General features: G+C 37.0%; 1 protein-coding gene across 3 annotated transcripts in view; it reads left to right on the top strand.

Moving 5' to 3' along the window:
* Window positions 1-16,768, top strand: part of SLC2A13 (solute carrier family 2 member 13) — a 531,951-nt gene that overhangs the window by 475,222 nt on the left and 39,961 nt on the right. Inside the window, exon 9 of one of the 3 annotated variants that reach the window (XM_025283990.2) lies at window positions 8,781-9,098. The exons of the other annotated variants lie outside the window; for them this stretch is intronic. Within the exon in view, the coding sequence (XP_025139775.1) occupies window positions 8,781-8,847 (67 nt within the window). The 3' untranslated portion in view covers window positions 8,848-9,098. Of the gene's footprint in view, window positions 1-8,780; window positions 9,099-16,768 lie in introns of those variants that run through there. 3 annotated transcript variants of the gene reach the window in all.

The raw sequence follows: 16,768 nt of genomic DNA, 5'->3' as shown, positions 1-16,768 counted from the left end.
TAGTCAATTGAACGCCCATGTCCACTTAGTTTTTCTCTATGTTTTTCACTCTGGTATTTCTTCCTTCATGACAGTTGCCATTATCTGAAGTTGTTTATTTGCTAGCCCATCTCCAGCAGCTAGAATATAAAATCTGTGCAAAAAGAAACTTCTCTATTGTTCACTGCTGTAGCACCTGGAACGGTGCATGGCTCAATAAATATTTTGTTTTATGAGTGAATAACTTAGCTCATTATTTTTAGGGTTACAAAAGCAATTTACTTTAAGGTCAAAGATATTCTAGAATGACTTACCCTATCCCTAAAGCCAGAAAATCTCAAATATCATATGTATGCATTTAATAGATATAAAAGTAAACCCACAATCAGAATTTTAAAGGATTAGCTTAGAAGCAAGAAAAATATTCTTCCCATTCAGATGCTCAAAGATGGCTTCTGGGACCAAAAGCCCTTAAATGACTTATGTTTTTGTTTAAATAATACAAAATGATGTTTGATCATGTTGTTTATTATAGAAAAAAAAGGTTAATATTATCAAGGCTGCCAAGAACATATGAAGGCAGATTTTACCTATTTTTTTTTTTTGTAACAATTTTATTTTATTCTTTTCAGAGTTCCAGTAAAGTTCAAAACTATCATATGGACTAACTAGGTTTTATTATCTGGAAAATTTCAGTGATATTGAAATTTAAAATTAGTATATTATCTTGCTGCTAGATTTTACTGTAACCTTGATCCAAGAACAGTTAATTCACTATGGTCAAATAACTGAGTACCAAGCATCACAAGAGGAAATGAATTTGAATTTGTTAACTTCTGTAATTTCCCTATACTTATATGATTTTACAACTTTATCAGAATGCACTTTAAAATATTTTTATGAATGTATAAATTTTTCTAGACTAAAAATCACTCTAAAAATTTTCTAGTTGGTTGTTTGATTAATGTACATTTTAACTAAGTTTTTGTTAATGCACAATAATTGAGAAATAGGTTAATGATCTCCCCAATAACAGCAGCAAAACCATGGATTAAAAATGTGACAGTCAATTGCCAGAGCTCTTTCTTACTGCATTTTCTTTTAATTTAGGTGGTAAAGACTACAGTGGTTTTTGAAATGGTGCTGTAGCTATTTAGAGTTTTACAATGGTATGACAGGTAAAGTATAAAGCATTTTAATGAAGTGCTGGACATTATACCTGATAGGCATAATATTGCCTCAGGTCTAAGAAATGAATGACCATGTTCTGATCATGATCTTAGGTTTTTATCTACGCAACCTAGTCCCTACCATTGAGTTTACTTTTCATTTTTAACAATTGCTTTAAAATAATCATGATCTCTTCAAAAAAGTCTTTAAAAATAAAGAATGTTCCATCTGTTCATTACTTAGCTCTTTATATTTCCTAAATGTATATTTTTGTTGTAATGATCTATCATGGGCTTTCTGGCTAGTTATATTCAATGAATAGTGATAGAATCTTATAGTTGTAAGTGCTCTTAAAAATGATTGAGTCCAAGGGTAGTGATGGGCCCTCCTCCAGCCATTTCTTCACCATGTCTTACCCTGGCACACATTACTATTTGGTTACAGTGTGCTTTCCTAATGAGGTCCAAGCAGCCTGGGAATCTTCCTCAACACAATATTGACTGTCCTCCAACTAATAATTCCTAGATCCTAGTTCTTCATTTTATAGATGAGGAAACTGAATTTCAGTCATTTTAAATAATTTGTTAAGACTGACAAAGCCAACTAATTAATTGCCAAGCTAGAACAAGAAGGTAAGTCAGCTGACTCCCAATTAAATCCTGTTTCTCTCAGCACTAGTACCTTCAGTGAATATTCCTACTCTAGTAATCTTTTTATTAAAAAAAAATACAGAAATGTAATAATATGTATACCCACTTGCTACATAGAAGACACCCAGGAAAACTGAGTAACTCCTTAAAATGGTCCAACCCTTCACTTAAATAACATCTTCAGCTTCAGCTAAAGACAAAAGAAGATACTGGGTAGGGAGGGGAGTCAATTATGGGATCAACTATCTGACTTTTAAAATAATCTCATAGTGGAATACTACCAATTTTAAATCCTATCTTTGTGCCAAAAGAAATTAGGCTGTGCCAAAATGTCAGCCTCTCAAGTAGATTGTCATCATCTCTAAGGGAATTTCTCTGTTTATGACTCTGCTACCCATAGAGCCTCCTTTGGAAATGGGCCTGCCAAATCTTACTGAGAATAAGTTGCTTTTCTGTTTGTATTATTTTCAGACAAGACTTTACCCACAAATTTTTCTTAGTTTACAATTCTCATTGAGAACATGTCAGTATCAATTACCTCTCTGCACAAATGCCAAGGATTTGAAGTTGAATAGCTGGTGTGGGAAGCTCAGAGGCAGTTTTAGAATTTCCCTGATTTCTCTGTGTACTAAGAAGATTGGAATACTTCCAAATAAATATCATGATAAGTATTGTGTATAATTTTTCTTCACAATGATCTGTTTTTTTGTGGAATTGAAGAAAAAATTGGCATCTATCTTCATTATGTATTTTGTATATAACAGCTTCTTTAGTACAGATCAGGAACAAATTCTTACTCTAATGATTCAGAAAGGTTACAAATTATGCTGCTATAAATTTGATTCTCTCTGGACCAGTGAACTGAAAGGTCTACCAATTTTCTTTCTGGGAAATGTGAACTCATAGCTCAACAAATGCTCCTCAATAGTCAGACTTCAGTTGTGGGAAGATATTATATTCCTCTTTGTCTCTGTACTTTTTTTTTTAATGATAGGCCTTTAAATGTACTTAGTTACTGCATGTCACTGACATCCATCTCCACCTTTCAAATTGCTATTAGTTGTAGACCAATTTGTATCCTTGATTTGTTCAATCTTTTTGACCCATGAACTCGCTGTATCTCAAGATTTTTTTTTTTTTTTGAGCTATCATACTTGTTTCCTTTATTTGCCTTGCTGAGCCAATGGCAGTGAAAATGAAACTTATTTTTACTCTAATCTTGGAAACTACTCTGCATAGTTCCCTGAAAAAGTATACATTGGGGGTGCTAATGTTCAAAATTAAGATAATTCTCCAGATGGTTGTACATTTCCTGAGGTGGGAATGGGGGGTAAGGGTGATGAGATTGCATATAGCTTAAAGACAGTTTCATAACCTCAGTTTATTTTGGGGGCCATTTATAGAGTATTTGAACTTCATTTAGTATAAAGGGGTGTGAGAGGTTTTTACGTTTATACAAAGGTACCATGGGAAATGTTCTAAAAGCTTAGGAAAACCTTGAGTAGAGGTAATGTGTCCCATAAGTCTCTCTGCTACCTTAGCACTAGCCTGGGGTATTCCTTGGAAGTATATGCATGTACCTTGTAAAGAGGCTGAACTCAGAAGACAAGGCTAGAGGACCTACGTAGGAGTGAAGCACTGGCTCTACAGTGTGAAAAAATTAACAGGCTCTTATACATAATAGTATGTTGTAAATTTTTGATGAATTAAAAGTTACATAGGAATATAGATTTTAATTTACTGTAAAGGTTTCTTTTGCCTTTCAGTTTCTTATTCAGATTAATTGATCTTCATTTCATATTCAAAAGTCCCTTGGAAATATAGATTTTAATTTACTGTAGAAGTTTCCTCTTTTGCCTTTCAATTTTTTTAATTTAATTTTATTTTTAAACTTTACATAATTGTATTAGTTTTGCCAAATATCAAAATGAATCATTTTATATTCAAAAGCCCCTATATTAGTAATCAATTTCTATATTATAAAACCCCCAAATTTAGCAGCTTCACACAATAAACATTTATGGTGCCATACATCACCAGATGGTCAACACCAAAATCAGATTGATTATATTCTTTGCAGCCAAAGATGGAGAAGTTCTATACAGTCAGCAAAAACAAGACCAGGAGCTGACTGTGGCTCAGACCATGAACTCCTTCTTGCCAAATTCAGACTCAAATTGAAGAAAGTAGGGAAAACCACTAGACCATTCAGGTATGACCTAAATCAAATCCCTTATGATTATACAGTGGAAGTGAGAAATAGATTTAAGGGCCTAGATCTAATAGAGTGCCTGATGAACTACTGAATGAGGTTCGTGACATTGTACAGAAGACAGGGATCAAGACCATTCCCATAGAAAAGAAATGCAAAAAAGCAAAATGGCTGTCTGGGGAGGCCTTACAAACAGCTGTGAAAAGAAGAGAAGCGAAAAGCAAAGGAGAAAAGAAGATATAAACATCTGAATGCAGAGTTCCAAAGAATAGCAAGAAGAGATAAGAAAGCCTTCTTCAGCGATCAATGCAAAGAAATAGAGGAAAACAACAGAATGGGAAAGACTAGGGATCTCTTCAAGAAAATCAGAGATACCAAAGGAACATTTCATGCAAAGATGAGCTCGATAAAGGACGGAAATGGTATGGACCTAACAGAAGCAGAAGATATTAAGAAGAGATGGCAAGAATACACAGAAGAACTGTACAAAAAAGATCTTCACGACCCAGATAATAATGATGGTGTGATCACTGACCTAGAGCCAGACATCCTGGAATGTGAAGTCAAGTGGGCCTTAGAAAGCATCACTACGAACAAAGCTAGTGGAGGTGATGGAATTCCAGTTGAGCTATTCCAAATCCTGAAAGATGATGCTGTGAAAGTGCTGCACTCAATATGCCAGCAAATTTGGAAAACTCAGCAGTGGCCACAGGACTGGAAAAGATCAACTTTCATTCCAATCCCAAAGAAAGGTAATGCCAAAGAATGCTCAAACTACCACACAGTTGCACTCATCTCACACGCTAGTAAAGTAATGCTCAAAATTCTCCAAGCCAGGCTTCAGCAATATGTGAACCGTGAACTTCCTGATGTTCAAGCTGGTTTTAGAAAAGGCAGAGGAACCAGAGATCAAATTGCCAACATCCGCTGGATCATGGAAAAAGCAAGAGAGATCCAGAAAAATATCTATTTCTGCTTTATTGACTATGCCAAAGCCTTTGACTGTGTGGATCACAATAAACTGTGGAAAATTCTGAAAGAGATGGGAATACCTGACCACCTGATCTGCCTCTTGGGAAATTTGTATGCAGGTCAGGAAGCACCAGTTAGAACTGGACATGGAACAACAGACTGGTTCCAAATAGGAAAAGGAGTACGTCAAGGCTGTATATTGTCACCCTGTTTGTTTAACTTCTGTGCAGAGTACATCATGAGAAATGCTGGACTGGAAGAAACACAAGCTGGAATCAAGATTGCCAGGAGAAATATCAATCACCTCAGATATGCAGATGACACCACCCTTATGGCAGAAAGTGAAGAGGAACTAAAAAGCCTCTTGATGAAAGTAAAAGAGGAGAGTGAAAAAGTTGGCTTAAAGCTCAACATTCAGAAAACGAAGATCATGGCATCCGGTCCCACCACTTCATGGGAAATAGATGGGGAAACAGTGGAAACAGTGTCAGACTTTATTTTTCTGGGCTGCAAAATCACTACAGATGGTGACTGCAGCCATGAAATTAAAAGACGCTTACTCCTTGGAAGGAAAGTTATGACCAACCTAGATAGCATATTCAAAAGCAGAGACATTACTTTGCCAGCAAAGGTTCGTCTAGTCAAGGCTATGGTTTTTCCTGTGGTCATGTATGGATGTGAGAGTTGGACTGTGAAGAAGGCTGAGCGCCGAAGAATTGATGCTTTTGAACTGTGGTGTTGGAGAAGACTCTTGAGGGTCCCTTGCACTGCAAGGAGATCCAACCAGTCCATTCTGAAGGAGATCAGCCCTGGGATTTCTTTGGAATGAATGATGCTAAAGCTGAAACTCCAGTACTTTGGCCACCTCATGCGAAGAGTTGACTCTTTGGAAAAGACTTTGATGCTGGGAGGGATTGGGGGCAGGAGGAGAAGGGGACGACAGAGGATGAGATGGCTGGATGGCATCACTGACTCGATGGATGTGAGTCTCAGTGAACTCCAGTAGTTGGTGATAGACAGGGAGGCCTGGCGTGCTGCGATTCATGGGGTCACAAAGAGTCGGACACAACTGAGCGACTGATCTGATCTGATCTGATCTGATAGTTTATATGCATCAGAATCCAGAAATAGCTTGAGAGAGTCTAGCTCAGTGTTGTTCATAGACTGCTGTCATTTGAAATCCTAACTGAAGCTGAAGAATTCACTTCCAAGGTGATTCACTCATATGCCTGGCAAGTTAATGCTGGTTGTTGTCAGTGATGCCTGAGTTTATCTTCGTGTGTAGCTCCCCTTCAGGCTGCTTGAGTGTTCCCATGACATGGCATCTGGCTTCCCCAGAACAAGTGATCCAAAAGACAGACAGGCAGGAGTCAGAATATCTTTCATGAACTAGCTTCAGAAATCATACTCTATTTTTCCACAATATTGTGAGTTCAAGTTGCTCAGTTGTGTCCAACTCTGCAACCCCATGGACTATATAGCCTGTGAGGCTCCTCTGTCCATGGAATTCTCCAGGCAAGAATACTGAAGTGGGTAGCCTATCCCTTCTAGAGGGAATCTTCCCAACCCAGGAATCGAACTGGGGTCTCCTGCATTGCAGGTGGATTCTTTACCATCTGAGCTACCAGGGAAGCCCATTAGTTACACGTTAACCCTATTCAGTGGAAACTACACTGGGGCATGAATACCAGGAAGTGGAATCACTGGGGGATATCTTGCAGGCTGCTTCCCACAACTCCAAATAAAAATCGTGTGTGAAGTAGATTTTAATCAAAAACAATAGCTTTTATATTTGTACAGACAGAGTGTATACTTTTGAGTATGTGTCTACATAGACACATGGATGGAAGAGCCTGGTAGGCTGCAGTCCATGGGGTCATGAAGAATCGGATACGACTGAGCAACTTCACTTTCACTTTTCACTTTCACGCATTGGAGAAGGAAATGGCAACCCCCTCCAGTGTTCTTGCCTGGAGAATCCCAGGGACGGGGAAGCCTGGTGGGCTGCCATCTATGGGGTCACACAGAGTCAGACACGACTGAAGCGACTTAGCAGCAGCAGCAGCAGCCTACATCTACCATAATTAGCATATAACATGTATCCATTAACTTTTTTATTTTAGAGCACACTTGTATTGGGAGTATGGTCTAATTATCTTTTTTGTGTTTATCATTCTCACAGAATAAAAGCTACCAATATGAGACAACAAAAATTGGGCAATTGTCCTCATTATCTATGTAAAACAATTGAAGTATTTAGCTATAAGAGGAGCTGGGTTATTGGACTAGTTCCTCATTTGTGTCAAATCACTGCTTATGTATATTTTACATATTACTGTTGTTTATGAAAACAGAAAATCATTTTCTGCTACAGAACCATAATATAAATGAGAAAATATTGAGCTGAAATGGGAAAATAACATTATAATTATAGCTCAGGAAATGCAAGTCAGAAATCCAAAATAAGTTCAGTGTATGCTGAAAATGTCATTTTTTAATGTACTTAAAAATAATTATATTGCAAACATAATACAATTTTACCATTATTTCCCAGTTGAAAGGCTTAGGGATGCTTACATGCTTACTTTAAATTCCTTGAAGAGGTATATATTGTTTTCTTAGCACCAGAACTTATACAAATAATAAAAATGAATAGTTTTCACTATTCTTTAGTTAGTTATATTTACCCTAAGCAATGTATCAAATAAAATTTTTAGGTAATTTTTTAAGTTTTAAAGAAGGATCAAAAAGCAATCTCCTGCTGCCAGCAATCTTGCACTGTCAAGAGTAAAACAAACCATCTTTCTAAATGGAAATTCATCAATACTTATCAAGAGATTTAATAATGTTCTCAACCTATGACTAGCAACCCCACTTCTAGATACGTGTAATAAGGAAATAATTGGAGAGGAAGTCAAGGTTCACGGCAGCATTATTATTATTTAAAATATTGTAATAATATCCAGTAAACAAATGATAAAATAAAAGATGCTACATACTAATTATGTTATTTAGTGTACAGATTACATGTTGTAACCAAGTGATCTATCTAAATAAAGTTTATTTCAGTCAATTTCAATGTTCCAGGGGTACTAAATCTTGTAACTCTGCACCACAGCATGGTCAAGGGACATAGGTCTCTACTCTCTTTCTCTGTTAATTTGAAGAATAATACCTTCTACATAGTTTCAGCCAACTCACCATTACCATCACTTTGTGCCAGCCCGTGGGAATGGGGAAAAAGGAATGGAGAGCAAGCAGCTGTCTTTTAAGAACATGACCTGGAAGTCATATACCTTATTTCTGCTCACATTCCAATGGCTAAAAGTTAATAACTTTGTCACATTCAGATAAAATTAGAATGTTAAGGTCTATACCCTGCATTGTGAGAGTGGATGAAATGTGAGAGCTACCATGCATAACCTTGAAAACATTATTTTAAGTGAAAGAAGCCAGTTATAAAAGGTTACATACTATATGATTCCATGAAGTGCCCATAATGGGCAAATCTCTAGAGACAGAAAGTAGATTTATGGTTGTCAGTGGCTAGAAGGAGGCAGGATTGAGGAGACTGCTAATGAGAATGGGGTGATAAAGATTCTTTTGGGGATATTCCAGACTTAGATAGCGGTGACAGTGGCACAACTCTGAATATACTTTAAAAACACACACTGAATATATACTTGAAAATGATGAATTTTATGGCATGTGAATTATATTTCAATAAAGCTGCTGTAAAAGATAAAACTGTTCCCATGCAGAAAAATACAAGGCAACTTTCCTTTCTCAACCCTTAGGTGGATGAAAAACAAACCACTCCACCCCAAGAACCAGAAGTCAGCCCTTCATGTGCCTTCAGCCTGAATTCATGCTCCCTATGTCTGTAAAACCTCCAGCTAAGGTCTTAATCTAAAGTGGGTCCCGGTTTTACAGCAGCCCCTTGGGTCTAGCAGAAGCAAATGAGAATTCTCTTTGGAAATATCAACCTCAATCAAAACTTCAAATCATTCACATAGGTAAAATTCCAAGGGAAAAAAAACTGTTCACAGACCAAATCATAAAAAATCTAAGGATACTAGCCACCTGAATAGGAATCAAAGAAACACAGGACAACAGCAATTACCTGCAGAGGTTTCAGGTATTAGGTTTGTTTGTTTGTTTGTTTTCTAGATATATATATACATATATAATCACAATATGTTTTAAAAATAAAAGAGAATTGAAAATATGAGCAAGGAATAGACAGATTTTTAAAATAATTATAACATTCTAGAAAAGAAATATGATACATTAAGTTAAAATTTTGGTTATAGATTTATTAACAGATTTGACTTAGTAGAATTGATGAACTGGAAGACAGATATTAAAATGTATCCTTAACAAAGTCTAAAGAAACAAAAAGATAAATGGAATATTACTCAGCCATTAAAAGGAATACATTTGAATCAGTTCTAATGAGGTGGATGAAACGGGAGCCTATTATACAGAGTGAAGTAAGCCAGGAAGAAAAACACCAATACAGTATACTAACGCATATATATGGAATTTAGAAAGATGGCAACAATAACCCTGTGTACGAGACAGCAAAAGACACACTGATGTGTAGAACAGTCTTATGGACTCTGTGGGAGAGGGAGAGGGTGGGAAGATTTGGGAGAATGGCATTGAAACATGTATAGTATCATGTATGAAACGAGTCGCCAGTCCAGGTTCGATGCACGATACTGGATGCTTGGGACTGGTGCACTGGGACGACCCAGAGGGATGGTACGGGGAGGGAGGAGGGAGGAGGGTTCAGGATGGGGAACACATGTATACCTGTGGCAGATTCATTTCGATATTTGGCAAAACTAATACAATATTGTAAAGTTTAAAAATAAAATTAAATTAAAAAAGGAAAAAAAATATGAGAAAGAGATCAGAATGTAAAATGGATTAGGATAAGAAGTCTGATAAATTTCAAAGTGGAGTTCTAGAAGGAGAAAATAGAGGGAATGGGGAAGAGACAGTATTTGAAAATATAACTCAGAATATTTGAATCCACAGATTTAAGAAAGTATCCCCAGCAGCATAAGTAAGATGCTATCCATAATAAAATGTCTTAGTGTGAAACTGCTAAACAACAGAGGGAAAAAAATCTTAAAAACAGCTAATGAAGGTAGAAAGAGAAATCATTTTTCAAGGCAAGAACAGTTAGATTAACAGCTTATTTTTCAACAGAATCCAGAAAAGAATTGAATTATATTGTCAATATGCTGAGAAAAAATAGACATCAACTTATAATTCTTTGTTCATTGAAAATATCTTTCAAGAGTCATAGTAAAGGGCTGTCAGTTTCTCAGAAATTCTTTGAATCTCAAAAGGTGACAGAAAAGGTACTTTATTCAAGCAGTTGCCGCAGGGAGAACAGCCAATGGAAGTTTCTCTCTGAAAATGAAGGTGAAGATTTTATACAGGAAAGAGATAAAAGCAGCCATGTGCCAGCTGCAAGGTTGATGGGTGTTGGTCAGGCAGGTGTCTTACAGAAAGGAGATGTCTTCCTTGCAATTTGACCATCACAGGCCATTATGTCCTCTTCTAGGAATTGTTGGCTCAAAAGAGGGATTTAGAGGGAGAGGGTTAGTTTCTCAGTATCAGAGAACAAGGAGGTGGTGTAAATCAGAGCAGAAAATGTTGACAGTTCCTCAAAGCCCGTCCCCTTAAATACAAGGAGGACAGAGTCTAGCATCTGCCAGCCTTAATGAGCCTGTTGAGATAAAAGTAATTAGAATGGGGGTCAATTTAAGGGTTAAAGTTTCCTTTTGCTTCTGTTCTGAGATGATGTTCTAGGATCATTTGTTTTGAAAGGATGTTGCTGCTTATCTAAATGACCCTAGAAATTATACATTTAATGAGAAGAGCAGATGAATGAACAGCATTTGGAGGAATGTTCAAAGCTAAATTTCTGACAGAAATGTCTGAGATGCCCAGGCCCATTTACTCAAGGCAGAGTCCATCCCACAAGTCAGAACAAAGTTGCCTATACAGAGAACACTTTGTGTGGCTTCATATCAAAAAGGTTCTGAGGGATGTACAAATATACATCATCTCCAAAGATTGTACCAGAACCCCACTCTGGAGACTAAGATGGAGGCAAAGATGACTTGGCAATTCCATATGAATGTTAGAATCAGCCTACTTATTACAAGAAACCTGCTAAGATTGTAATTGGGTTTTGTGTTGACTCTTACAGATCAATTTGGGGGAAACTGCTGTCTTTAATAATGGACAGAGTATATCTCTGCATTTATTTAGTCTAGTTTTTCTGCAGTGTTTTATAGTTGTTAGTATATACACCTTGCACATTTCTGTCAAATTTATTCCTAAATATTTCATATTTTGGATGCGGTCGTTAATGGAATTGCTCTTAATTTCCAATGGTTTGCTTTTGTATGTAGAAATATAATAGAATTGTATATGTTAATCTTAAAAAATAACCTTGCTAAATACACATATTCTAGTAACTTTTTTTTTGTTAATTCCATTGGATCTTCTATATATATAGCCAGGTTCTTTGCAAACTTTAAAACTTTCAATAGCAAATATAGTTACATATCTTTATGACACAGGAAACATGAAGGAATTTTTTAAACCAGTTCTAGAAAATACAGACCATAATGGAGATTATAGATGTATTGCCGAACTTTGATTCGTGAAAGAATACCTTAAAGAAAGTGAAAAAAGAAGCCCTACAGTGATAGAAAATATGTACAATATATATACTTGGCAAAGTCTTAGTATTTAGAGTTGTGCTACCTAATAGGGTAGCCACAAGCCATTGTGGCTTTGGCACTTGAAATGTGTCTTAACTGAGATGTGCTGTAAATGTAAAATGCAAACCAAATTTCAAAGACTTAGTCAAAAAAAAGAAGTATAATATCTTCTTAAAAATTTTATATTGAATACACATTGAAGTGAAAATATTTTCAGTTCAGTTCAGTCATTCAGTCATGTCCAAATCTTTGCGACCCCATGGACTGCAACACGCCAGGCTTCCCTATCCATCACCAACTCCCAGAGCTTGCTCAAACTCATGTCTATGGAGTCAGTGATGCTATCCAACTATCTAATCCTCTGATAAGATGAAAATATTTTAGATATATTCAGTTAAGTAAAATATATTACTAAAATTTATTTCATGTGTTTGCTTTTGCTTTTTAAATGTGGCTACTAGAAAATTTTTGATTATATATGTGGCTCACATTATATTTCCATTGGGTAGCCCTAATCTACAATATACCTAGATGTTTCTGTGAACCAATTGAAAAGATAAAAATAAGAAAAATGGGGAAGAACAGACACTTTAAAAAGTAGATACTTGAATGGCCAATAAAAGTTTGGAAAAAGTGCTCTAGATTTTAAATAAATGCAAATTAAAACTATAACAGATTACCACTTTCGTCTACCACAGAAGCAGATAATTAAAAAAAAAAAATGATTAGGTTCAGTGCAGAGCTATCCCTTGTCTGCAGCTGGGGAGAATCTAAATTTGGTGCAACTCCTTAGGAGTTATCCATGAAGTTGACTGTGCATGTATCTATCATCCAACAGTTTTACTTCCTCTAGTAGAGAAATTCTTAGACACATGCACCAGGGAACATGTTAAAAATATGTTCATAGAAGCATTATATGCAGTTTTTTAAAACTGGGGGTGGGGAAATGGTTGAATGGATAAATTGGTATATTCATACAAGTATATACTATTGACCACTGAAAATGAACTATAAGCTAAAGAATCAACATGGATGACTCTCAAAAACTTAATATTAAAGAATGAAGCAAGTCATAAAAGAAAACATGTGGTATCCCATTATATAAAATTCAAAATCAGGTACAACCAAGCTATTTATTTTTTAAGAATATAGATACTATTATTATACAGAGAGACATCATGATTATCACAGAATTAATGATAGTCACTATCTGTGGGCCAAGGGAGGGGATACAATCAGAAAATAGTCAAGAGACATCTTCTAAAATCTACTACTGAAGTAGTTCTTAACCTGGTTGATGAGTATATCAGTTATTATCTTATTATTGTTTTTTAAAGTATACATACATATTTTATAAGTTCTTTGTATGTATGATAGATTTTAATAAATTATGACAGGCTATAAAACAGTTATAGCACTGAAACTAACTTTCTTTGTATGCATGCACACACGCACAGAAACTAGATTTTTAAATATGTATGGGAAAAGAAGGGCTTCCCAGGTGGTGCTAGTGGTAAAGAATCTGCCTGCCAATGTAGGAGACCTAAGAGATGTGAGTTCAATCCCTGGGACTGGAAGACCCCCTGGAGAAGGAAATGGCAACCACTCCAGTATTCTTGCCTGGAGAATCCCATGGACAGAGGAACCTTGGAGGGCTATAGCCCATGGGATCACATGGGGTCATGCACAATAACATGTGGTCATGCACAATGGGAAAAGAACTCTAAGGAAGTAAACCAAAATATTTATTTAATGATGAGGATGCATGTAGATGAGTAATTCAAGGAAAAGTTTGAATATTTAGTCTGTAGGGCAGCTTTGATTGTTGAGCTGCTTTCTAATAGATGTCAGCATTCCACTAATTGTGCTAATTAAAAACATAATCAGCATTATATCACTACAGACCTAAACAGGCAAGCTTGAGTATTTTTAGGAAAGTTCTAGATGCTTCCTAATTCTTTTGCACATATAGAAATTTATGACTAGTTCATTTGAATGTACATAAGTCTCCAAAAAAGTGGAATACTTTTTATGTGTTCCAGCAAGAATGTGTAATAGAATATTATTTTGATTACTATGTAATTGTTCTTACTATATATACTCATATTTTGGTCAAGTGTTTATGATGAATGAACCCTATTACATGTAACAATATCACATATTATCTTACCAGTAAAACTTGTACATTTAGTAAATAGTAATACTTCTCCTCACTTGGTGGACTCATGGCTAGCAAATGTCAGTTTTGCATCAATAAACTTGATGAATTTGCCCTTTTTTATTTTTAGATGAAGGAAATATGAGCTAAGTCTCTCAACTATTTCCATTTACTCTGCAGCATGATTGATTTATTTATTCACAGGCCACCTTCTCTTGTCTCTTACCCTTGCTATTTTTTCATTTTCATCCTAAAATTTATGATAATGGTCTCAAAGACAATGCTTACATTACTGTACAGAAATACCAATAAGTTCATTCATGATTGCATGAAGGGGAAGCTTGTTTCAATAAAGACTAAAGAGAAAGCTAAGGAAGTATAACAATTTACTAACAGATTAACAAAAAGATTGTGACTGGGATAAATAAATAAAATGAGCTGAAGGAAAAAATAATGCCCTAGGAATTCAGATGATGTTACTTCCTTCTCCTTTAGAAAGCCTATCATATCCACAAGGAAATACTGCAATATATAGCATTTTCTAGAAGAAAAAAAAATATTCTTTTTTGTCTTTGGACCACAGCCTGCCAAATACATGCATTTTATTGTAGCAAGAATGATTACTGTTATTTTTATAAAAATAATAATTTTATTGCCTGATTTTAAAGGAAGGTAGTCTAATCAAGGCTATGGTTTTTCCTGTGGTCATGTATGGATGTGAGAGATGGACTGTGAAGAAGGCTGAGCACTGAAGAATTGATGCTTTTGAACTGTGGTGTTGGAGAAGACTCTTGAGAGTCCCTTGGACTGCAAGGAGATCCAACCAGTCCATTCTGAAGGAGATCAGCCCTGGGATTTCTTTGGAAGGAATGATGCTAAAGCTGAAACTCCAGTACTTTGGCCACCTCATGCGAAGAGTTGACTCATTGGAAAAGACTCTGATGCTGGGAGGGATTGGGGGCAGGAGGAGAAGGGGACGACAGAGGATGAGATGGCTGGATGGCATCACTGACTCGATGGACGTGAGTCTGAGTGAACTCCGGGAGTTGGTGATGGACAGGGAGGCCTGGCGTGCTACGATTCATGGGGTCACAAAGAGTCGGACACAACTGAGCGACTGAACTGAACTGAACTGAGCAAGCCCCAGGTTAAATAACTTGCTAAATGTCATTGGTAATGGCAACCCACTCCAGTACTCTTGCCTGGAAAATCCCATGGACGGAGGAGCCTGGTAGGCTGCAGTCCATGGGGTCTCTAAGAGTCAGACACGACTGAGCAACTTCACTTTCATGCATTGGAGAAGGAAATGGCAACCCACTCCAGTGTTCTTGCCTGGAGAATCCCAGGGACGGTGGAGCCTGGTGGGCTGCCGTCTATAGGGTCCCACAGAGTCGGACACGACTGAAGTAACTTAGCCGAAGCCAGTAAGTAGTTAAGCTGGAATTCAAGCTTAGGTCTGTCCTGCTGCACAGTTTGTCCTGTCAGCCTCTGTACAAAACTGGCCGTACTCCCAAATCCATCTTCATTTCCTTTGTAGCTTTTAACCAGATCAAGTCATTCCTGATATATGGATCAGAGATTTATCTTAACATCTAGGTTGATAATACTGTTTTAGTACAAGACCCTAATTTTAACTTTTTTAGAAGAAAAAATTTACAGAATAATTGTGACTGATCTGACTCCTATAAAAATTCCTGCTATTAGAAGTACTAAGGCAAGAGCAAAGCCAGATGGGGCCAAAAAGAAGCCCAGAGTAGCCTATTTACTTCAATCTCAAATTTAAGTAACACTCACTTTCCAAAGAGAATAATCTTTTACCTTTTATAGGAGAGAAAGGATTTAGATACTATGTTTAACCTCTTCAGCTACCTCCCACACTCCACACAGGGTATGTGAGGATAGTACAAAATGATTCACTCAACAAAGCTGAGCCTATATTCTCTGTCTGAAGTTTCTCCAACTGCTAAAACTTTGTGACATTTGGTTTTCTATGTTATTATCAGGCAGCCACACTAATCTAACCATCCCTGAGGACACACCTCTGAATTTTGTGTCCTCTCTGTATATACCAATGTATGCTTAGAATGTATTTCAGATGGTTTCGGACCTCCTTTATTTTAAGGGATAGAATTTTGAGACCTATTATCAACCATAAGGGTCCTTTTGGAAAAACTTCTAAGGTAAACTCAAGCTTTTCTCAATAGGAGACTACCTTTTACTTTTTAATAAAAGCATAGCAAGACTTCCTTTTTTAAGTATGTGCTTCTCACCCTAAAATTTGTCTTTATCTAATAGACAAGAGTTTGAGTAAACTCCGGGAGTTGGTAATGGACAGGAAGGCCTGGCGTGCTGCAGTCCATGGGGTCACAAAGAGTCGGACACGATTGAGCGACTGAACTGAACTAAGACTTTGGCCTTATTTCTAGGCATACTTCCATGACCATGGTTATCCTAACTCCACAGAATACAAGTTTACCTAGGATCCAAGCTAGAACCCAGACATTGAGGAATTCCCAGGTCACATGTTCATGCGACACCCATAATCTCAGACTGTCCATTGCTTCTTCATTTGCCCAGAATAGTCCCCATCACCTGGAGAAGGCAATGGCACCCTACTCCAGTACTCTTGCCTGGAAAATCCCATGGACGGAGGAGCCTGGTGGGCTGCAATCCATGGGGTCACTAAGAGTCGGGCACGACTGAGCGACTTCACTTTCACTTTTCACTTTCATGCATTGGAGAAGGAAATGGCAACGCACTCCAGTGTTCTTGCCTGGAGAATCCCAGGGACGGGGGAGCCTGGTGGGCTGCCGTCTATGGGGTCCCACAGAGTCGGACACGACTGAAGCGACTTAGCAGCGGCAGCAGCAGCAGT

This window comes from Bubalus bubalis, chromosome 4, assembly GCF_019923935.1.
Source record: "Bubalus bubalis isolate 160015118507 breed Murrah chromosome 4, NDDB_SH_1, whole genome shotgun sequence".
NCBI lineage: Eukaryota > Metazoa > Chordata > Mammalia > Artiodactyla > Bovidae > Bubalus > Bubalus bubalis.
This window is presented reverse-complemented; position numbering and strand designations above follow the sequence as displayed.